This window comes from Amphiprion ocellaris, chromosome 21, assembly GCF_022539595.1.
Source record: "Amphiprion ocellaris isolate individual 3 ecotype Okinawa chromosome 21, ASM2253959v1, whole genome shotgun sequence".
Classification (NCBI taxonomy): Eukaryota; Metazoa; Chordata; class Actinopteri; family Pomacentridae; genus Amphiprion; species Amphiprion ocellaris.
Window position 1 is genome coordinate 11,367,608 of NC_072786.1, and position 24,141 is coordinate 11,391,748.

Consider the following 24,141-nt stretch of genomic DNA (forward strand, 5'->3'; position numbering starts at 1 on the left):
TTTATTATCACAGGTTCTGTCTGAAAAGAGGTGGCATCATTTTAAACAGTGAAATCAAACTAACAAAATGTAATGACCAACCAGTGAGCAATACTGGATTCTGCAAAAACATAAACAACTTTTAAAAAAATCTAAATCTTATCTTAACACAGTTAATGTATTAACTTATTTTTGTGTGTATGCATGTATTTATTGATTTATTTAGTACTGTTAACATATCAGAGTTCTGAGTGAATTTTTCTTCAGATAGACAAAGGCCATTTATTGATTACATATAGGCTATTATATAAATGTTTATTAAAAACTAAAAAGCATTAAAAAAAAAACCAACTTAGGCATTTATTGAGTCACTAAAATACTGTAGAGTACAGACCACATCAGCATGATTATAAGCATCCTCTGGTAAATGAACAACCAGATACTGATGTCTCTCACCATATGGACTTCAGGAGATGACTGGGGGATGATAAACTGTGACCTACTGGTTGGGTTCTCTCTGTTCTCATGTTTCTTACATGTTTGTCCCCTGACAGCCGGGTCCTAATGTTTTTTGAGCAACACACCATACTATGACGTTTTTACAATGATGGTTCTACTATGGAACCAGTTTGACATGTTCAGGTGTTCTTTGTGTGAAAACTCAGAGATTTCAGGTATCAGAAGGTGGTTTTCAACTTTCTTTGTTAACTTTCTGCCTCAACTTTAAACAAAATTTCCTTCACTAACCCAGCCCTCTGGACTTCCAGGAAGCTGTGTTCCTATTGGCTGTCCAGGTGGCTGCTAGGTGTTATCAGGAACACCTGAGCAGCTCACTGTCTTCCTGCTTTATTTAGCTGCAGACAAACATTTCCTCTGCTTCCTTCACCACTGAACCGGGTTTGGCTCCATTGCTTTAGTTTGTTCTTTAGGCGTTGGCCTGCAGCTTCCAGCAGTAAAATCGTCTTTAATGTGTTTCTTGGTGTGTTTTAGGGCTTTGTACTGGATAGTTGTCTTGGTAAATGTGGTTCTTTAGCCACAGTTAGCACATGGTGCTAATGTGTGCAGTGATTAGTGGGTTTGGTGCAGCTGAATTGTGTCTTTATCTTGGCTGTAGTGAGTCTTTAGAGGTTTTTGGTCAGACACATTCTGTATTCTTGTTTGAGAACCAACGTTGGTTGTCCAGAAGGTAAGAGTTCCTGTCCTGATTCTCTGTTCTCAGAGGTTCTCTGGTAGGCTGCAGGAGACTTTAGCGTTTGGGTTGTGTTAGTTTGGTTTTTGTATGGTTTCATTTGGACGACTATCTTGAGGCCCCTCCATGTGGTTTAGTGAGGTTTTCTGGAACAGTTCTACAAAGCAACCTGCAGCAGAAGAGACTTTGAGAGTTTTTAGGAAGTTCTGGAGACCAGACTTTAGAGCAGCAGAAACATTTGTCAGCAGTTTGAGAAGGTGAGCTTCAGAGTAGAAATGAGATGGAAACCTTCTTGACCCGTGTGGTGAGGTCCTGTACCAAGAGTTTGAGCAGGTTGTGAAGAGTCTGTAGTTCTTTGGTCTGAAAGCACAAGAAGAGTCGACTCATTAAAGGAGAAAACAGGAGATATTGTTGGTTCTTCTGTCGCTCTGCAGTTTCCTTAGACTGAATATCAAGTTTATATTTTAAATGATTTCCCATATGAGCCCAAAAAGACTTCAATAAACTCCCTCCATCCCCTGGACACAACATATTTTATTACCATGTTAAATCTTTTTTTTTTTTTTTAAATATGTTTTTGAGTTTTAATCATAGTTTTAGCATAGTTTTTTTTTCTCTTTGCTTGTTTAGTTTTGTCATCTGTGTAAAAGGTGCTAAACAAATAAAGCTGAATTGATAAACTGAATAATTGACTAACTCATGATTGTGACAACAGAAGTATTTTCACTGTGATTTAAGGGTTTATTTCATTTTTAAGGTTAGGGATAAAATCTTGACAGAAAAAGAAGATTAAAGAAATAAACTATCATTAAACATTTAAAAAATACAATTAAACAAGAAGAATATTAAACATTTTTTAAAAAATACAAAACATTTAATTAGATTATTAAACCTTTACAAAGACAAAACATTTAATCAAAAAATTAAATGTTTAATTCGAAAATTAAATCTTAAAGACAATAAAACTTTAAATAGGAATTAATCAAAAAATACAATGAAGCATTTAAAAAGAAAATGAAACATTAAAAAGTGGTAAAACATTTAAAAAGAAAAACCTTAAAGATTTAATCAAAAAATTAAACATTGGGAAAGAAAAAGTAGTTTTTCAAACAAGCCAATAAAACATTTGAAAAAACAACAATTAACCATTAAAAAGCAAAACATTTCAAAATCAAATCAGACATTAGAAAAGAATAAAAGGTGAGAAAAGAGCAAAACTAAACGTTTAAGAAGAATCAAACTAAAGACAAAACATTTGAAAAGACACCAGTTAAACTTTAGAAGATCAAGTTAAACAGAAGAGACAATAAAAGGATGAAAAAGAGCATAAACAGATAAAGGTCTTAAAGCGTTTTCTAGTCTGAAACGAAAACATCAAGTTGTTTCTTCAAACATTTCCTCTTTCTGTGTTCTTGGTTTGATTGTGGATAGATTTACTAAGGACTCATTTCAGAAAACTGCTTTCCAGATAAAGTCTACTAGTAGTTGAAGGCATTGATCAAACTAATGTTACCTTCTGATCTCCACAAACTTTACTGTTCAGTGAAGAGAATCAAAGTTTGTTGAGGATTTCTAAAAAACCCACAGGTGAAGGTCTGAGAAGAACTCAGATGGATGGTCTAAATGTGAAATCAAGACTCATGGTCACAAGTTTTAAGGCTTCTATTCACCAGAAAGTTCAAACTGACAGAGAAGTACTGAGAAACTTTTAAAACTTCAGTCATCAGACTGTCTGAAGGTTCAAACTAACAGAGAACTACTCAAGAACTTTTAAGATTTCCGTCCTCAGACTGTGGAAAGGTTCAAACTAACAGAGAACTACTCAGGAACTTAGAAGATATCAGTCCTTGGGCTGTCTGAAAGTTCAATCTAACAGAGAACTACTGTGGGACTTAGAAAATTTCAGCCCTCAGACTGTGTGAAAGCTCAGGTCCTGAGGACTCGGGAGGTGTGGAGGCTTGGAAAGTCTTGGAACTGAGGGTTCAACCCTCCAGCACAAAGGCTGAAGTCCAACCTCCTGAGAAAAACGGTCGAGACGAGACTCGAGTTAAAAAAAGAAACTCGAAAATGACAAAAAATAGATGATAAATGCGCAAAAAAAAGAAGAATTAGTATCTGAGCGAGTAGCTCAGGGGATAAGAAGAAGGACTACCAAGTGGAAGGTCGCAGGTTCAAGACCCACCACTGGCCTTTTTCTTTGTTTGTCTTTGTCAGGATTTTGATAAAATTTAAGAAGGGTCTGGTCTTGAACCAGCGACCTGCAGCTCCACAGGCAAATCCTTAACTCACTGAGCTACAGATCAGATGAAAAGAAATAATTTCGTCGTCCCTTTGGCATCGTAGTTCCTGAAGTGACCACATGGGCAGAGCCAAGGCGGAGTCTGGGTGGAGTCAGGGCGGAGAGTAGGCGGGGAGGTGGGTGGCGGCCTCCCCCCTCTACTCCCCCACCACCCACCACACCTTCCCCCGCCCGACGAGTTCTTCGAGTCTCGATGAGTTCCTCGAGTCTCGACAGGTTTTCCCGAGTTTCTGGAGTTTCCACCAGGTCGGAGGCAGAACAAGTTGTCATGAAGAGGTGTTGAAGTCGGCCAGGATGGACTGACTTTTTACAGCGACAAGAAGGAAGACCACTCGAAGAGCAGGTCTTTAACCACCATCCATAAAATCCATGGAGTCGCTCCAGAGAAATGAAAGAAGGTCAACTTTTATCAACCTCCATCCAGATGGTCAACTCGATATCTTTACTTTGAGATTTTTAGCACCACAAACCTTTAGTATCACACTTTATTATCCTTTATTAGGACTTTCATGGAATCCACCAGCAGATTTAGTTTTTGTTGACAAACTTTATTCTTGTCATCATGGGACTGCAGTATTTAAAACTGTTCCTTCTATTTGACCTCATGTTTATTAGTTTTTGTGGAGAAAGTTTGAATTGTCAATTAGTCTCTTAAAAACTAAATAATAAATTGGATTAGTCAAGAGGTTTAAATTTCTTACTTTGTCATATTTTAAATATGACAAAAAAATAAATAAATAAAGCATCTTGAGACAATTTGACCTGTAATTGGCATTATATAAATAAAATTGAATTTAAATTGTATGTATCTTGTAATGTAGTAATTCAGCCATATATGTTAGAAAACACATTTTCTTTGTCCATTAATCTGTTGTTTTCTCCAGTAATTCATTTCTTGTTTTGGTTTATAAAATGTCAAGCCCAAATATATTCAGTTTACAGTCATAAAAACCAAAAAGATTTACATTCATGATGCAGGAATCAGGCAGTTTTTCACTTTTTATCTTAGTTTAGTCAGAAAGATAGTTGATAATGTGTGAATTGTTGCAGCTTGTGAGCCGTAGAAGGTTTTAATCTTTTGGGCCGAGTGTCAAAAAACATTTAGAAACCAACATCAACAAAGCACTCAACAAAGGGAAATCCAACTTTTGCATGACAATGTCTAATTAAAGGACATTAATTTCCAATGTAAATGTGTGATATTCATCCTCTGGAGCTTTCTCTTCACATCGTCTTCCACCTGGACTGCTTTGGTCGGGAGCATGTGCAACAAACATTTGAAAAACTGCACTTTAACGTCAATGAATGACACTGAAGTTTAATCTCTACATAATTGAGACTGAGTCTGGATGTGCTGCTCTGTCATTAACTCATAAGTTTAGGGAAAGTTCAAACAAAAGAGGACAGTTCAGAGAAGACTTGAGAATGAGCTTATTTTGAACAAACATCTCAGACTTTCTGAGCTTCAGCACCTCTAGCAAGATAATTTAACAACAAGCAACTCAAGAGATCCAGAAGTTGCAGAGAGTTACCTTTAGCTGAGCCAAAGAACATGTGGGACGCTAACCTAGCAAACATTTCAGACTTTTCTCTGTGAATTCTGAGAAATAATTTCCTATTTAATGACAGAGCTACACATCTTAACTCAGTCTCATTAAAACAGACTCTAATTCAGTGTCATCCATCCATATTAAAGTGCAGTTACCCAAAGTGTTTGTTGCATGAGCTCCAATAAAACCTGTCCAGGTAGAAGGCCACTTTGACAAACAGGAAGTGGAAGATTCCAAGCAGATTTATAGAAGGGGGAACCGGACTGTACTAAGTGTGGTCCAGTATAAAGGGGTGTTTTGTGGGTTTTTAAGGCTGATAATGATTATTAGTGAAACATTTGGAGTAGATATTCATTTGCAGTAAATGAAAGTATTTAAAATCTTGAGTTAAACTTAGAAGTACACAAACTCTAACAGAAAACTTTGTTGATACGTTTTTGTTTTGTTTACAGATGTTAAAGGAGTTTCATTCGTTACGTATAACCAATCAAATCACTCCAGAAGACAGAGCGACCACAGGTAGATAAAGGTTCAGAGCCAAAGTAGCACCATTTTTAAATGTATTTATTACCGTAAATCAGTAAAAAATAAAATACTGATAATCAGTAAATCAGTCAGCCCACAATTACTACAATTCTACAATGTATGTCTCTTTCCTTTGACTTGTTATTTGTACAATATATGATGTATATGATGGCGTTTTTTCATACCAAAGGCTATACTATGATGTTTTCTAAGAGACATACTCTGTTTGTTCTGGCTCTGGGCCGCTGCACTCCTCCTCTGTTGTTTTCTGGATTGTACTCAGCTGCATGTCTTCGTCCATCCGGCCTCCGCTGACTCGTCCCGCCTGCTGTCTCTGGAGCTGAAGCTGGATTGGAACAGACCAAAGTACAGTCCAATCACGATGCCAGCTGCCTCTCAAAAGGCTCCTTCATCTGGCAGGTGGCGGCACTTCTTCTGAGGGGAAGCTGAGCTGGCCCAGCAGAACTTTGGAGATGTGTTCCAGTGGTTGGTGGATGTGTGGGGAGACAGAGAGGGACCTTTGAATTGTTCAGAAAGGAAAACAGGGAACCCATTGGTAGTTTTAGTTTAGGGTGCTACTGCGGTGTGTTTTTGGGTTTTAAGAGGTGAACAGGAAGAGTTTTTTTTCATATTGATTATCTTTTACTTTGTTCCTGGTTGGAATGCCCATCAATGTCAACATGAAGTTCACTTTTAGTTCTGTTTATTTATTTTTATTTTACTAACACCCATTTGTTTTTAAACCCCCTCACATGTGTTGTTGTAAACTTACTCTTTCAAATAAATTCTCATCTAACCCTCTGGAAACCAGCGTTTGGACTGTTTTTGTGTTGCTCCTCACCTACTGACAGCTGTGGACTAAAGGCTATACTGTGACGTTTTTCGAGCGACATGCTATACTATGATGTTTGTTGGGCGACACACTATACTATAGGCTTTTTTAATTGACATTTACTGTGACGTTTTTTTGTTTTAGTTTTTTTTGGGTTTTTTTTAGCAACATATAAGAATTTGAACAGTTTTAAAAGTTACTATACTTTTTCTTGTGCAATGAAATATTATTCTATGGTATTTTTTAGACGACATATTATACTCTGATGTTTTCTTGAATAACATACTATTTTGACAATATACTGCACTATGACATTTTTTGAACCACATATCATACATGACAATTTTAGGCAACATCCTATCATTTTGCGCTTTTTGAACCACACAATAATCTATGTTTTGTTTTTTTTCTTGCCAACATGCTATACTATGAACTACAGGCCATACTATGTTATTCTTGAGTAAAGCATACTATACTTTGACATTTTCTGAACTACATCCTATACTATGGCGTTATACACAGAGTGCTTTGGTTACATGTTGATTTATAATCTAGATTTTTTTCTGTTTTGTTTTTTTGACAGGATTACCACAAACCTGACCGTGAACACCATCGACACCCACCTCAGGGAGACGCTGCCTAAGATCTCAAGGCTGCTTGGTCGTGGTCTTTCTGGCACATACTCTTCCAAGATGAGCCGGGAAGTTTAACACTGATGGAATGACACCAGGTCTAAGCCGACAAACTTCCACTTCCTCCTCAACCCATAGTCTCTGGGAAACCTACATGGAGTAACAAAAGTAGACAGAGAAGTAATTAAGTCTGTACACAACATATTAAAAAGAAATCATGCTAATAAATTAAGTACAAAGAACCGAATTCGCCAATATACTGGAGACCAGAGCTATTTAATTTGATAAGTATAACCTTGTTTAGTAACATTTCAATTATTTGAGAGCAGTCCTAAAGAACTGCCTGTAATCCCAATCATAAAATGGGTTTGGAGGAAGAACATAGATGGTAATCTGGATATACATGAGTTAGGCTTTATAACTACTATTGGTAGTATTGGTGGTAGTAATAATAGCAATGTGACTACTACTAGTACACTACTGCTGCTGATACTGGCACTGCTACTACAACTTGTAATACTATTACAAATGCTGATACTACTTCTACGACTCTAACAGCTGTTTATACTACTACTGCTGCTTGTACTTTTAGTATTACTACTACTGATTGTACAACTATACTACAGCTACTATTAATCGTCTGGTATTTGGTTGTCAAGCTGCTCGCTCGCATTAGTGTTTTGCTAGTGGCTAACTAGTTAGCTCTCATAGACTGGAAGCTCTCAACAAGATTTCATAATGAAAAAAGAGCCAAAAACTATTCTTACCAATGAAAGTCATTCCAAGTTTCCTTGTCTCAATCGTATGATGTAGTGTGCAATTGTATGCAGCACAGTGAGCCGGCATACTTATTGTTTCCGTTTTCACGCTGTCTACATCAAGGGAATGCACTGAAACTTTGCTCCCACTAGCTTAGCCTCGCTGTAGCACGCAGCTCAAAGGGGCGTGTTCTATCTACTCATTCATATCTATGACAACAATGGTGGCTCCACATAAGGACGCCTGACGTTGATTAGCTGCGTAAATACCATTATATACAGTCTATGGTAAATACGTATGTGAATCGCATCATTGGCTGCAGCAGCCAGTCACCGGTCACTCACTGACTCACACTGAAAAATAGCACAGAATGAATTGTTACGTGTTTATTTTATTTACAATTTAGTTTGGATTTTTTATTTTTTTTGTGCGCAGCGCAGATTTTCTGTGCACGGAGACCGTGTCAGCAGTGCGCAATTGCACACGCGCGCAGTTTAGAGGGAACAGTGTGTCCGACTTTCCCTTCAGCTACAAAGAAGTTTGCAGCAACTCTGCAGAAGTTTTCTGTTTTTTTTTCTTACAGCAGACAGAATTTTCCAGTGATACACAAATGATCAGTGAGATCATAATTTACTTTTAAAACCTATTCAACTGATTCTATTTAAATTAAAATAAGGTAGAACTAGTCATTTGAGACTAGTTATGAGGCAACATTGCCCTATTTCTGGTTTATTTCTGACAAATTTTAAGTAAATGTGCACAATTTCTGAGCGTTTTAAACACAGACTGTATATTCAGTCTATGGTTTTAAAGTATTTTGATTTAAAATTTCGAAACTTTTTTTGTTATAGTGGGCAATTTTTGCATCATTTTGAACAGATTTATGTAATTTTGAAAAATTTCTTAACCTTTTTGCGACCATTTTATGCCATTGGAGACTAGTTTAGAGTCATCTTTGACAATTTATGTCATTTAGGCCACATTTCAATTCATTTTGGAAAATATGAATCACTATGGACTGGTTGTTGTGCAATTTTTGCATCCTTTTGGACATTTATTTAGAAACATTTTTTGTGTTATTTTGAGAAAAGTTTCAGCCATTTTGGAGACATTCCTAGTTATTTTTATTTAACTTCTTTAATGCTATATAAATAAGAAAGGCGAGGGTGGAAGGAAAAAGAGTGACAATGAGGAGGAGACTTTAGCTGTCCTTTACCTGAACAACCAGCAGCCTCATTTCCTCCTCTGCCACCAGCAACAAACTCTATTTCCTTTCCAGCGCTTCCCTCTTCTTTGTCTTTCTTTTTATTTCTCATCTCTTTATCTTTCTCTTCTTTTCCAGTTTCTCCTCGGTCCTCCCAGTCTTCTTCCTCTTCGTAAGAAACTTGAAGTGTCTCCTCTTGTTCTTTTTCACCAACAGCTCCTGGTTTTTGTCTTCATTATTGTGTAGTTCAATCTTACAAATTGTACCAACTTTGTGAACAGTTTTACACAAAATACAAAATGGGGCTGCTAAACCAACTGCACTAAACAACAGATCTACAAATTTAGCAGCTGGCTGGTAAGGAAAGTCAAATAACTAGCAGGTGAAATATACAGCAGCTGTTCTGCTCAGGTGCTGGTGAAGAGCTAAAAGAAACAAAACGGTCAGAAAACGCAGCTTGAATGCTTTTTGTTCTGCATCTGCTGTATGTGTACTAGTCAATACAATACTTAAAAACCAAAGATGTAGTGGTGAAAACAGAAAAGGATGGGGTCATTGTTTATTGACTTTACAGAAATATATTTCATAAACTAGCGACTGTGACACTTGACTCTGCACCGCCGTCCGCCCAGCTGTGATACGTTCTCTGCTACATGTGCTGCAGATGGTGCTTTCAATATTGCAAACAATGGAGCTGCTCTGCTGCACAAAACTACGAGATGAAACCGTTTTAATAACCCAAAATGACTTCTTCTGCATCAGTCGAACTCTCCTCAGCTTTGAAGTTGATGTGGTGAAACAGCTTATTTACTCAGCCAGCATTATGGAGAAACATTTTTATCTTTTATCTGGAGCGACGTTTTTACGACTCCACTGTGAAGTTTCTTTTCAGCACTTTGAAAACTGCTGCATCTTAAAATGACGTGAGCATGATCAAACCTGAAGTTGCTTTAAAGCCACGTAAAGCTGCAGACTCTGCTGCTTCTTTCCAATAACACAATTTCACATTGTCATATGATACAGTTATAAAAATAGCCGGTTCAAGAGTCTTTCTTCATCCCTGACAGCCAAAAAATCTTGTGTTTCTTCTTCATCTGTCACTTATGCATTGACTGTAACACACAACATTGTTTTCCTGGAGCTAAATTATCTTATGTGCTGTTGGGATGTGCTTGAAAAATATCCAAAGCTTAAATGTTGTAGAATTGTGTTTGTTCTGCCATCTCTTCTGCACACATTAGCTGCTAAAAAAATCAAGCTCATATCTACAAACTAAAGGAAAACACCTGAAGTTGTGAATTCAGTCAATCTCTGCGTTGAAGTGAAATGAAAATGAAAAATCCTAACACTGCTTGGGTGCAAATCCACCGTTTCAACATGCCTCTATTTCCATGTGATCTGTAGAATCACCTAAAATGGAATTAGTGGGCTACATCCATGGTCTGTAGCATTAAATGCCTCTTTAACTGTGATGATTAGTCTCATAGACGAAGGCAGTTTGACCTGTTAGCACAGATACAAAAAGGAGGCCCTGATGTTGACGTTAGAGGCTTCGACGGTTGGATGTTTTAATCCAGCACTTGATACAAGGAGAGCAACAACGGCAGAGAAAAGGGCTCCAAATCACACATATGCTGACACACAGTACATAAAAGGAATAAAATCAGGATTATTTACAGCAAGTCCACCTCTCTTTGACTTTCATATGTTCATTTTCAGTACATTTTGTTGGCTGAAATCTCCAGATCTCTTGCTTCATCTTCTAACAGGTGCCCCAGTGCAGTTTTGTGCCACTATTTTCTAATCAATCCGACGTTTGGAGGCTCAGGATTGAAACACTGCAGCTCTGCAAAAAGAAATCCATCCATCTTAAGGGCGAGTGTATCTCCATGAGGCCATGATGTATCGTTGCTTGTGAAGGAGCAGAACCACAGAGAGAAGCACATGGAGACAGAACAAAAAAAAACAACTTCAGAGGAGTTTCTGGAGGCTCAGGGAGTCTAATAGAAGTCAGTAGTGCAGCACTCAGAGTTGGTTCAAGGCGAATCAGCCCCGTTTGATGAAAGGCGGGACGGCCGGAGGTCTCTCAGCTGCAGCAGAGCTGTTCGGACACCAGCAGGGTGTCATATCCATAGATCTCCAGCAGGTGGAGCAGGAAGAGCCTGTCTCCGTGAGGATCCAGCCCCATGGCCCTCACGCTCTCCTGGGTCACCGTGGGGTCGGTGCTGCCCGCCACCTCGCTCAGGGTCTGGAAGATCCTGTTGTTCTGCTCCAGGAAAAACCTTTCGGGTGAAGAAAACAGGTGAATTTGTTACTGATGTTATTCATTTTTAACATCTATTTGTTCAGGTTGCCTCTAGCAGTGGTGTTATGGAAGAAGCAGACAATCAGCACAAATGTGCCCTTTGTGAGATGTAATAACTAGTTTTAGAGGAGGAGGATGTTGAGGGTATTTTGTTCAGGCTCAATAAGTTTTGGATTTAGTTTAATCCTCTGAACCCCACAAACTGCCAGCAGGTTTGAAAAGCACGTTACCTTAAAAAAAAAAAAACACCAGAATTACAGCATTTATCAGAGCTAGACAGTGTAAAAACAGACAGAACCACAGGATGTCTGGAATTTTCCAATTAATTCTTGAACTACTCACCTCTACCTTGCAGTTCTGTTGGAGATTTAAACCAAACCCATGCCTCAAATTTAAACAATTTAAAAATTAGATAATAAAATATCTATAGTATATAGAGTGACCATTTATTATTTACCAGTATTGGTAACATCTATGGGCACTTGAACAAATGTTTACATGTTCATGCCATTTTTTTCAACTTCTGTGAAACAAATAATCCAAGAAATGTAACTTGTATTGTAACTATGTAAGTGTGTCAATGGGAATCTGTTGTAAACCCTCTGGAGTGAGTCATTTCATCCACATTTAAACACTGCCAAAAACTAGTGTTTGCATTTCCCAAATTCTGCAAAAAATGAACTGAACTGCAGGCTGTGTTCACACAGAAGATAGGGGACAAGTATGGAAATAAACTAAACATGTATGCAGTAAAATATCTACAGCATATAGAGACACCATTAATGTTAAGTATGGGAAACTGGCATTTAGAAATAATGGACATAGTCATTCCAGGTTTTTAAATGCTCTTAAAAATTCAGTTTTGTCTTCTTTCTTTTCATTAGGATTCGTGGCACTTTAACTGTCATACTGCACAAAAGACATTTCTGAGTTCTCTATACTTCTAGTCATGGTTGTTCTGTTTCCATAGATGTGCAGGACTTTGTGTTGCAGTGAAAAACGAACCCACAGTGAGTAAAAATGTGACTGGAGAAAATCATTGCTAGTTATCATTTAACAGACTGACTAAATGCATCATTGTGTACTCACAGAATAAACAGATCCTCTTCACTGGACACACAGTCTCCATTCTCCTCCTGCGAGTACAGCAGCATCTGCCTAAACAAACACAAACACACATTTAATATCTATCTGTCATTGTGAGGAATATTTGCAGTTGTCCAGCTGTGCCTATGTGCAGGCATGAAGACTGTATATGACTATAAGCAGGTATAGCAGTACTTTGAGCATGCATGGTAATATTAGGACTGAATCAGCTAATACGGGTTTTTCAGGGTTGATCTGAAATCTATTATTAGTAATCAAGAAAGGCCAATAACAGATATTTAGATATATCATTCATAACAAGGATTACTATGACTTAATATGTATGGTAACAATAAGAGTAATGATGTGATTCCAATCTGTCTACTTTGATCGACTGGTCAAGATTCAACTGTTTCTCTCCTGCAGTTACAGCTGATTTTCTTCTCCGTTTTGTTAATCCTTCGTTGATATTTCCCACTAATTAGCACTTAACATAAAGTCCACCTGAGGCAGAGTCATTTGTTTTACAGGTTTTTGCTTGCAAATTAAATTTGTGGGCAAAGTTTAGGCCTGACAAGACGACTACTGTTAATGTGGCTAAAAATGATTCAAAATCTGCAGCAATTTGCCCGATTACTATTTTAGGAATGCAACTGGAACACATTTTTTGGGGTAAAAAAGAAAAGGAAGACATTTAGAAGAGGATAACTTTTGCGCAGGACTGATAATCTACTGAATCAGAGGTTTGAGGGCCTCCTCTTAGACAAAACTTACTAAAAAAAAGCATCACTCCATGAGATTTGATGATAATAGGATATGTATAAAACACCACTGTCTTTAAAGTGCACATAGCAGCCCTGTTGCTATCAGATTTACATACCTTTGCTCAGTTAACTTGCGATATTTCTCCCTGTCGGCGGTGCTGAGGCGGAGCAGAGGCTTCAGACCGTCTCTGTAGGTCTTCACATTCTGATTATCTACATAAACGTCGTACAGATCCTTCTTCTCCTCAAAGATCTTCTCAGTAGTACCTAAACACACAAAAACACACAGGAACCAACATACTGAGGCCTGCAAAAGATGTGCATTTGACTGACTTTTCTGTTTTTAGTGGCTCTTTTCACAAATGTCAACATGTTTGGAGGGTCCACCTACAGGCCACGTAGGAGAGCTCGTTCTCCAGAGCGCTGATGTCGGCGACGTTAACGTAGAAGAAGGGCCTGAACTCGGGCACGGCCACGCCGACCCCAGGGATGGAGATGTTGGCCAGGCAGCAGCAGCAGTACACTGAAGAGGGGGTGGAAACCACAAACATGATGCATGAGTGCGGGAGAAGGAGAGCGACGACGCTGCAGGTGATGTGTGGGTTGATGCAGCTGGAAATTAACTACAGCATGTAGACTGTGACGTACAACCCCCAGACTCATGTTAATCAGTTAGCGGAAGACGCTGGTTTGTGAATGCGATTTAATGGGATTTATTATCATTTATTAGCTGCTTTGAAAGGAACATTTTGGGTTTCAGTGTCTGATCATTTGAGATTCAACACAGAGGAATTTTGTCTTTTCATCTTTCTATCAGCCAGAAAGCAAATATTTTTGGAAATACCTCATATGCCCTTTACAGACACGAGATATGGAACATTGCTGGCTTCATCAATCCGTTAAAGGCAATCTAGTCATTCACACAAGATTAGACCACATAATAATGCAAACACAGAATAAACCTAAACCAAAACCAGCTTATAAAGTGTCCAAATAACTAGCAGCTCAAGTTATTTCTGATTTATTTAATGGTGAATACAAAAGCTCAGGACTCAATCTGAGGATGGCCGTAAACAAAACTATTTAAAAATAATTTTAAAAAGCTGATTAAATAAACTGTTTTAATTACACCAAATTACAGAAGCTACTACTAGATCCTAGTGCTGTCTAATGCTGCAGGTATCAAATAAACTCAGAGGAAATAGCTCTAAACAGCTGAAAACAACAAACTGACAAACTTCAGCTCCTATTGACGTCTTGCAGTGGAAAAAAACTAATTACATTTATATTTTTATCGATCATCTATTCATTTTTTATTTTATCTATTAATCTAAGCTGTAAATTTAGATTTTTATTGCAGTAAAGGTTTATTATTGTGGTACATTTCATTTTATAGCCTAATAGATTTGAAACTGTAGAGCAAAGTGAGTAAGAAAGTATCTATTAACTATCTATTAAGTGTCTCTGTGCTGTTTTTGGACTAATATTGGTGCTTCCTTAAATCACTTTACACCACTTAAAGCGCTTGTGCCGTGTTCTAAGTGATACAGAAATACTATTAAGTCCCATTTAGTAATATTGTCGGCCTGACTTTTACAGAAAAATTGCCAAGATGTGCATTCAGACTTGAAATCGACACTTTCAGTTGCTGTCAGATGACCAGAACAAGGTGCGTGTCTGAAATGGGGCTATCCAGATGTTCCTCACCTCTGTAGCAGACCACACCCACGGGTGGAGGAGAGAAGATGAGGATGCGTCTGCGGAGGAGTGCCAGTTTCCACAACACCATGATCTGCTCGCCGAAGAACCGGATGAACTGGGACATGCAGCCGGCCGGGTGGGTGATCTGCATCCAAACACAGGGACGTGTGACGTTACAGCACAGGAAAACGTAAAAACAGAGCCACAGCTATCCTCATTTACACGCTCGGAGGACAAAAACGGAAAGGTGTCTCCAACCTTCATCTCAGGGTGCATGCTGTGGTTGATTGCAGCTCCCCAGGCGTTGGCTGGACACGCAGTGACCACAGCATCTCCACCGGGGGGCAGCAGCGCTCTCTTGTCCTCATAGAAAGCCTCCAGAGGGGAGTAGTGGCCTGGAGACTGGAGCTGGAGCCTGGAGAGGGTGTAGAATGATAAAGAAAGAGCTGTTCAAGGTAGAAATTCAAACCTACAAAGTGTAAAGATTTAGAAATGATGCACAACATTAGAGAGCCACCAGCCGACCAACAAATCTGCACACTGCCAGTGCTTAGCAAGCTTGCTTTAACACATGTAAATATAAAACATTCTGCAAATAAATGTACAGCTGGTGCTCAGCCCAGCAGAGAAGTTTCACTGTGTACAGGGCAATGACTGAAACACTGTATATGCATGCACTTCCCAAAATAAAGCATCAAAATAATAAGTATTTTTTGTTTAAAGAGCCTTTCTGATTTCAAAATGTAGGTAATAAAATGGGGAGCACATGGGGCTAACAGCCACTAATTAGTGCAGATACTGTATTGTGTAACAAATGATCATCTGAAGCTCTTAGTTACACAAATGAATTAGTCTGTGGACTGGAAACCACCATCAACACACTACTACCAATATGCAGCGGACTGGAAAAAATATTCTACTGACCCAGACTAAAATTAAAACTGCACGATTTATTCTTATTTAAAATGGATGCAAAGATCTGATTAGTGCTGCAGTTAACTCCCACATTGATTAATGATCCATCTGATTATTTTATTAATCTTTTTGTTGAGTTGACTTCTTTGAAGGAGTTTTTTTGTACTTTATTATAGCTTTTCAGTCAAAAAACAAACATCAACACCTAAGAAAACAGATATAGACTATTATTACTATTATTAAGTGAAAGTTATATCTGAGATTTGGAACTAAACCTGACTGATATATTAGTTGGTCGATATTATTGGCTGATATTGACTCATATCGTATGTGGAAATTTGATTTATGTCACAGAATCGGAGGAAAATGGTATAATTCATAAACGGTGTTTTTTTTTTTTTTTTTTTTTTTTTTTTTTTTTATTTATTTATTTGATTCATGGGACAGCGCACAAACAACATTAGCCCCGTGGGGAGAGATGCATTATGCCAGGTTATAGCACAAGTGCTAATTTCCACCTGTAGTCCCAGAGCAGGCCAAAGATGTGTTGGGTGTTGTCTCATCATTTCATTAATGAATCAATTTAACTCTAACATACTAGATGTATTTATATGTATGTTTACAATTACACATAATGAATATCAGTCAATATATCTGAACTTTTTACTCCCTAAAAACAGGTACACTAACAGCATCAGCACCTAAAATCCAGTATTTTCTGTAAAAATTTAAATTTTGTTGTCCAAATTTAAATTAAACAAACTCTAACGTGAATCTTCATTAAAAGTTCTCTAGTTAATTTATGTTTATCAAACACTAAAATAAAAGGAAACTTTCAATATTTATCCTTTAGTGTTGACTGGCTATTAGTCATGACATGTAACTAACCAGATTGCAGATTTTTTGTTGATTTTTTTATTAAATTACATTCATGTAATTGCAATTTAGAAACCAGAACCAGCAAATATTCGACATTTTTGGCTGATAAATAATTCAAATGCATTGATTGTGGATTCATTTTCTGTTAGTCAATGAATCAATCGGCCATTTCAGCAATAAATCTCATCACTGGGCCTTAAAGGGTGAATTCATCAAGCAGGTTACAGACTGTAATCACAGATTTGTATACGAAGCTGCACATGATAAAAAGGTTTGTGGGTGGAATGTGCATCTGTTCGAGTATAAAGTTCAAGGTAGGATTTCTAGTTGCTCTGGATACGGTGCGGGCTTTTACCGAATGATAGATTTATCACATTTAAGCTGTTTTTCATGAATTTTTAGGCTGCAATTATGCTCAGCTGAGAAACATTCCCATTTATCATTGCTTTCTGAAGTTTCCCTGCAAAACTAATAAGCAGAAAACACAAAACAGAGAGAGAGAAAAAACAAGAAGCGTCCATAAATTGCTAAATATCTTAATGACCTCATGGCCGACAGCGAGGCCTTTACATAAGGAACAGAAGACTACGGAGGCAGTCAGCAGATGGGGAATCTGGAGCGAGCTACGTGGGGAATGATGAGTAAGAAGCATGACCGCTGCATGACTGGAGGCCAGCAGAGGCCAGAGGGTGGAAACTGAGGAGGGAAAGCTGGGAAAAAAGAGAAAGCTGTGTTCAGAGATCTGCCGAGGAGGAAGTGTGACGAGGATCAGGATGAAACACTCAAACCGTCTGCACCAGAACTAATGTTAGGTGGTGTGTAAAGAACATGGAAGAGCGGTGTTGTAGGAAGGAAAAGAAGGAAAGAGAGATGCTAACTTAACTATTTAAAGCCTTTTAATTAGTCCTACACCATAACCAAGAGCAGTCAGTATGTAGAACATATGTGAATTACCTTTTTTAAATAGTTTCCATGCTGTGATTCTATGCATAGTTGCTTCATCACTTTGGTCTGCAACAGCTTCTGAATGTATTACCATGAACTTCTATTCATCCACTGCCATCACCTGGTCACAATTTTAGTTTATTCACCACTTTACTTGTGACTTGAAACTAAAACCGTTCCTATCCAGTGTTGGGAAGGCATTTTTAACACCCCTAAAGCTGTTTCTAGTGTCCTCAAAAGGAAAATCTTACCAGCACTTACATGATAAGAAATGACAACAAATATACATGTATATGTATATAGCTGTTTAAAATTGGAGTCTATTTTTCAGTAGGACTGAATAGGTTCAGTCATTGCATTTTTATAAAAGCTCAAATTTAAAAGTCTGCTTTTATACAAGATAAATAGAAAGTTTGTAGCAGACAGATAGATAGATAGATAGATAGATAGATAGATAGATCGATAGATAGATAGATAGATAGATAGATAGATAGATAGATAGATAGATAGATAGATAGATAGATACATACATAGATAGATGATAGATAGATAGATAGATAGATAGATAGATAGATAGATAGATAGATAGATAGATAGATAGATAGATAGATAGATAGATAGATAGATAGATAGATAGATCAGTGAACCTGTGATCATTTTACATTAGTGATATTTTGCTGAAGATGACATTTGATAGGAAAAAATTAATGTGTGGGTATGATATTCACCGTGAAGTTTACGGTCATTTTGGACAATAAGGTTTGTTGGTAACTTGCTAAACATATCCTGTCTAGTACATGGCTTTCTTTTATATATATATATATATATATATATATATATATATATATATATATATATATATATATATATATTTTTTTTTTTTTTTTTTTTTTTTTAAAATTTATTTATTTATTTATTTATTTAACTTAATCTATAAATTGTTTAAATATTTTTGCTTAAGTTGACATTTTCATTTAAAAAAAATAATTTATGAGATTACAGTCTGAGTAAAGTTTATTGTGAGTTTATATCATAAAGCTTGTTCCTAAACTGTAAAATATACTACTTTCATTACATTTCTTGGTTCCGAATGTTTGATGAAAAAACGAAAAACTGTAATACAACACACACACACACACACACACACATATATATATGTACATGAAACTGCAGGTAGCTCTGTGTTGGCGAGCAGAGAGTACTGCAGGGGTTTAGCTAGTAAAGGGGCACCATGACAAAGTCTTCTGTGACGCTTAATGACCTCTGACTAGTGCACACACAATTAAACACATCAGGATCAATTAGGACGTTGTTCATAAATTCCAGTGGCATATATAATTACATAATGGCCACATATGCAGCCTACATTATGTGACTACAGCTCTGCTAGCAATATGAACACCTAAACATTAAGTAGTATGCTAAATTTATATTATTAAACCATGGATTATTGTTTCTGTACATAATAAGTAGTATTCAAACATGTGTGACAGTGAGTGTAAACAGAACTGGGCTTAATTCTTGTCAATATCAGTCCGTTGAAAATGTCCTTTATCGGCTCTTATCCCAGTAAATATACACAAACAGCTGATCTATCATTGTGGGAAGTTTTTTACTCCCTAAAATCAAATCGGCCCCAGAAATTCAGTATCAATTGGACTCTAATAAGTAGACCAGTGTGTTATAGTAACTCTTACCTGACCTGGTGCTCCAGGAAGCTCATGTATCTGTAGAGCAGAGTGTAGGAAGGCGACAGGATCCCTACAGACTTCATCCTCGCCCCCCTCTCCACCGTACTCTCCACAGCCATGTTGGCGAAGCAGGCCAGGCCAAAGTAGGAGCCCTTACGGAAGTATCTGAGGAAGGAGGGAGGGAGACAGTTGAGGCCATGAGTCATGAAAAGCAAAGGCACTGCCAGATGGCTGAGCTTTTTTTTTCTCTCACTAGGCAACACTTTCTTTCACTGTGTCCTGCCAGGACGAGGACATGGGGACGCATCCTAATACTGGAAACTAGCCTCCTCTGCTCTGTTGCTTGGTTGCATCCTTCGGACGGTAAAGCAGCTGAAGAACTTGCTGAAATTGAGCACAAACTTACATAAAGTCTGTGGTGACCCGGTGGGAGCCGCTGGCGATGGCTTTGAACTCGACTCCCTCCAGGTCCATGTCTTTGGGCAGACACCACTCCAGCATGTTTCCTACCAAACAGCAGAGACGATAATAAAGCACAGACAAGCAGACAAACACTGCTACAGGACCAGACAGTCATTTCACAAAACAACAACTCCTCTGAATTCATTATGCGCCGGGTGAACGTTGGAGCGACAGCTGAGCAAATATTCTCTGATAGGAGCAGAAAAAACTGAGACAGTGACTCAAACGGTGTAGCTTCCAGCCTTATCATCAGATACGAGCATCAGTCCGTCGAGTTTCTGCAGAAATACGAGTCGATCGGGCGTCAAATTGAAGCTGCAGGTTTGGATGGAGATTATAAGACACCTGCAGCTGAACACCAAAGATGCTTTATTGCCACTTTGACAGCTGGTACTGACTTAAAGTGTTTAACTTCGAGTGCCCTGCAGAGCTAAGTGCCTATTAAAGTGATTTCATGTCTTATAAAAGGCTCACTGCTGGGGGGAAAATGTCAATGTGTAATTTTTTAAAGAAAATCAGGCTGCCTTCTTTTGATTTCTAGAAAATTTGTGAGGAATTATCCTAAAATCTGAATTATGTCTCAGCATTATGTGAGGGAATTTCTGCTACAGCTGCTGTGGACACTGTTCACCTGTATTACAACATAATCTGAGCTTCTAATCAGAAACCACTTCTACTTTTCAATACAATCCTATGTTTTCTTGTCTTTTTTTGTCACTATTCATCTACCTGCTTCCACCTGCTCACAGAAAATGCCATCACTCACTCTGCCAGCCTGATAAACCACTAATATGGATGGAAAACGACAAATAATCCTAATCTGATGGTAATAAGTCATCTAATTGTGAAGTAGGCCTGTTGAATCTGAACTTTTCGTTTAACTTTTTAAGTCTAGGAACTATTTCCAGGGTCTCTTGTTCATATATTTTCAGCCATTTATGCTAAAAAAAAAAAAAAGGTTTCAAATTAAATTTTAAGAAAAAAACTTTTTGTCAGAATGGCATCTGAGGGATTTCAAACCACTTCGAGACAAACATAAATGTAGATTTTGGATGACTGGAGTGCAATGGACACGTCCTCATTTATGTTTATTATTAGAAATGATTAAAATGAGATTCTAATTGATGGGAAAAAGTTGCCATGTGCACATTTAAACAAACAAAAAAGGACAAGGAAAAGGACAAATAAAGTTAAACATATATTTACATGCCGAAGTAATATTGAATGAGAAATGTTGATCTACAGAAAATAAATTATAGTTTTGAACTGGTGCTTAAATTTGTTGTTCCTAATATTTAAGCTCTGCAGGTCTATGAAATAGTCATTTTCCGCCTTTCCCCCCAAAATTAATCTAAAAATGTACTCATAGGATTTCACAGAACATGTTATTTAATTATATAATTATATCGTAATCTAGGCATGCATTCTTTTTTTTTTTTTTTTTTTTACTCTTTCCTAATTAAATTATGTTTATCTTTCCAGTGAATAATGACATCTTTACAAACTACTCTGGGGTAATAAATACTGGTCACTGATGTAGATTGTAGGTGGTTTGCAGGAGAAACAAAAACTGCAGAAATTATACTAATAGCTGCAACAATGCCTTCTCCAATGGTCTTTTTATTCTTTCAGCATTGAGGTTTTTTTTTACTGCAAAAAAAGATACTAATATAAATTATGAGCTCATACAATCACTTAATCTGTTGTGAAAAATCTATTTAGATCCACATATTTTCCATTATATTTTGAATTGTTTATTATAATAATGAAAACATTTTCACATAAGTTGATGCAGAAAGTAGCCTCAGACTGGGGCATGAAATGAAGTACTTGACACTTAAAATTTCCTTTGGGAGGATCCCAGACCTCCCACTTAAAGTGTCCAAAGTGCTTTTATCTTGTGTTTTAGAGCTGATATTCCCTTTAAATGAGCAGAAATTGGGTTTAAAATGTGTAATAAGGAGGCAAATATTGCCTAAAGTACACAAGATACAATGTTTTTGTGAAATTTTACATGTATTTCATGCACACTCTTACCATATGGTATAGTCACACTACAGCAGATGTAACATCTGAGTGAAATTTAAATGTGCAAATTATTGATATTTCCATGTGTGTGTTAAAAAGATTTTGTGCCATTTGTGTTTTATCTCAGTTTTCATTAAAATTATTCTAAATAAAAGCACATTGTCTCATATGTACAATAGCACAGATGTGTCTAATGTAGTGTATTGCAAATAAAAATGCATGATAGAGCTGCACAATATCTAATTTCATCAACAGCACTGCAATGTGCACATGTGCAACAGTCAAACTGCAGGTTGTGTAATGTGAAGTGAGGCAAACACATCAAGCTTGATACAAGAAGAAACCTTGCATGGTATTCATTTTCATGGCTAAACTACAAGATTTGGTTGCATAAATAAATGCAGTATCAATGGTATGGAAATATTTCAGCTACAGAATTGATCAGAAACAGGTACTCTGTCTGTTACAAGCATTTAAATCAACACTACAGAATTCTGCAAATCCAAATCTGAAAGGCATCCAAAGCAAAAGAAACTATTTTGGATGACTTTGCTGGTGTTACACGACATGAATGGCTTTTTTCAGCTGTTTTTCACTGATTTTTTTTATTGTTTATGCAGATGCACTCCCTTATAAAATCCCCCCAATCATTTTGGAATGACTAATTATTTCCAGACAAGCTTGTTCAGGTGAAATCCCTGCATGTTGTACACCCCAGTTTATCCAATATTGTGCAGCCTTAATGCATTATAATAGTATATATTATTGTGTTTTAACCTATGAAACCTGATTCCAGTAATGAGGAAACATGGTATGGGCTCATTAGTGGACAGAGCAACAGTATTGACTGTACAGGCGAGCAATTGATCTCACTGGTCTTCAGATTGAGGCATTTCCTGCAGAAGCTGCTCTGTGACCTGGTGGCACTAATTAGATATTGATATATGTTTAAAATCCTGATCATTTTAACCCATTGTCCTGGTCTCATGCTGCAAAATCATAAAGCGCCTCTGCAGCTCCACCCTGATTTCAATCTGCTGTGTTCAGATCAGTTTTTCTCCATCATCCTGAGACCGAAAATCCTCGATCAGTCCTCCAACCAGCTGGCTCACCCTGTCTCCAACATGCCCCTCATTAAAAATGCATGGACCTCCTCTGCACAAACCTCCAGCTGATTGATCTCCATCACATCCTGACATTTTATCAGGTGTGTCCAGGCTGCGGAGGGCTTTTAATGATGTCTCTAAACTTATGGCCAGGTCAGAGAAGCCACACCTGTAGGAGAACAGGGCGTCTGACACATCAGCTGTTTGCATTTGGCATGACAGGAGTCGTGTTTTTTTTAAATTTCCAGGCTAGAAACATTAAATCATCCCCTTTTTCTATGAATCTTTTGTGTTTTCTTCAATATAGCAACCACATTTTGCACATTTTTTTTTTTTACCTGATCTAGTGTTGAATGTCACCACAAAGACCGACACAATCTGGTCATTTTCCTCCCAATTCACCATCCTCTCCTCCAGCGACACCTCCCTCGGTCCTGCATCCGAGAGATGCTCCACCTCGGCGGGTACCAGCGCTCCATCCGAGCCCGCCGGAGCGCTGGAGGTCGCGGGCGAGGCGCCGCAGCCGTCTGAGGCAGCCCTGATGGGAGTGGGACCCCCCGGTCCGCTGCTCCACCCAGAGCATCCTGATAAGGCACGGCTGTTGGAGGGGCTCGACAGTCGGTCCTTAGCGTGAGGAGCCGTGGGAGCAGCACCGCCGCCGGGCTTCTCCGCGGACGGAACCTCCTCCCAGTCCAGCAGAGGGGCTCGGTCCGACCGCTCCACCATCCTGTCGGCGGTCCCGCCTCGTCAGTCTCACCGCGGCTCGTAAATGATGGCTCAGCCGACGGGCACCAGGTCCATCCGCGGATAAAATAAACACACCTCAGTGGGATCCCCGCATCCTCAACTTTCCCCCCAACTGCTCACAACCGTCGCATTATGTTGTAAAATCACCGTTACGTGCAGCAGCTTTAAACGCGAAGCTTTAAATTCTTTTCTGGTCTCCGGTGATCATAAATTTGGTGCTGCTGAGAGAGAGGGCAACTCCTTCGTCTGATGCGAGTTACATTCAAAAACGTTCGCACTTTATTGTCACAGTCCCTTGTCTCGGAGCAGCTCTCGAACGTTTCTGAACGCGACACCGTTTTGAGTTCTTGAATGCAGCCTGCAGCACATCGTCGGGGTGAAGCTTTTTTTACTTCCTTCGCACTTTCGATGCAAAGATTTGTGTTTTTATAAAGCGGCGCACTGACAATCCAAAAACTAAGAATCTTAAAAACCACTAATATACATATTTACCACTAATGATTATTCAAATGTACTTTATTTGCCTATTTATGATTATTTTAC

The 24,141-nt window shown here is 38.1% G+C and overlaps 1 protein-coding gene and 1 long non-coding RNA gene across 3 annotated transcripts; both read right to left on the reverse strand.

Moving 5' to 3' along the window:
* Positions 1-5,565: 5,565 nt before the first annotated feature.
* Positions 5,566-7,901, reverse strand: LOC129347833 (uncharacterized). Of its 2 annotated transcripts, XR_008600113.1 has the most exons (3): positions 7,774-7,901; positions 6,998-7,156; positions 5,566-6,060 (listed from the first exon to the last, which is right to left on the reverse strand). It is a non-coding gene; the product is annotated as an uncharacterized LOC129347833 (long non-coding RNA). The 2 variants fall into 2 exon arrangements; XR_008600112.1 differs by lacking the exon at positions 7,774-7,901 and having other exon boundaries at positions 6,998-7,448.
* Positions 7,902-9,494: 1,593 nt separating this feature from the next.
* On the reverse strand, positions 9,495-23,964 carry LOC111582993 (DENN domain-containing protein 11-like). Its single transcript, XM_023291892.3, has 9 exons — positions 23,190-23,964; positions 19,662-19,761; positions 19,262-19,420; positions 15,084-15,240; positions 14,832-14,970; positions 13,516-13,647; positions 13,241-13,391; positions 12,364-12,432; positions 9,495-11,251 (listed from the first exon to the last, which is right to left on the reverse strand). The coding sequence occupies exons 1-9, from the start codon at positions 23,575-23,577 to the stop codon at positions 11,056-11,058; spliced, it is 1,491 nt and encodes a 496-aa protein (XP_023147660.1). The 5' UTR covers positions 23,578-23,964; the 3' UTR covers positions 9,495-11,055.
* Between the last annotated feature and the right edge of the window lie 177 nt (positions 23,965-24,141).

Excerpts from the sequence above, each read along its gene's own strand:
- LOC111582993 (XM_023291892.3), bottom strand. The coding sequence starts at position 23,577 with ATGGTGGAGCGGTCGGACCGAGCCCCTCTGCTGGACTGGGAGGAGGTT. Across the intron at positions 19,421-19,661 it reads CGGGTCACCACAGACTTTAT|ATACTTCCGTAAGGGCTCCT; the intron begins GTAAGTTTGTGC and ends CTCCTTCCTCAG. Across the intron at positions 12,433-13,240 it reads CGCAAGTTAACTGAGCAAAG|GCAGATGCTGCTGTACTCGC; the intron begins GTATGTAAATCT and ends GTGTTTGTTTAG.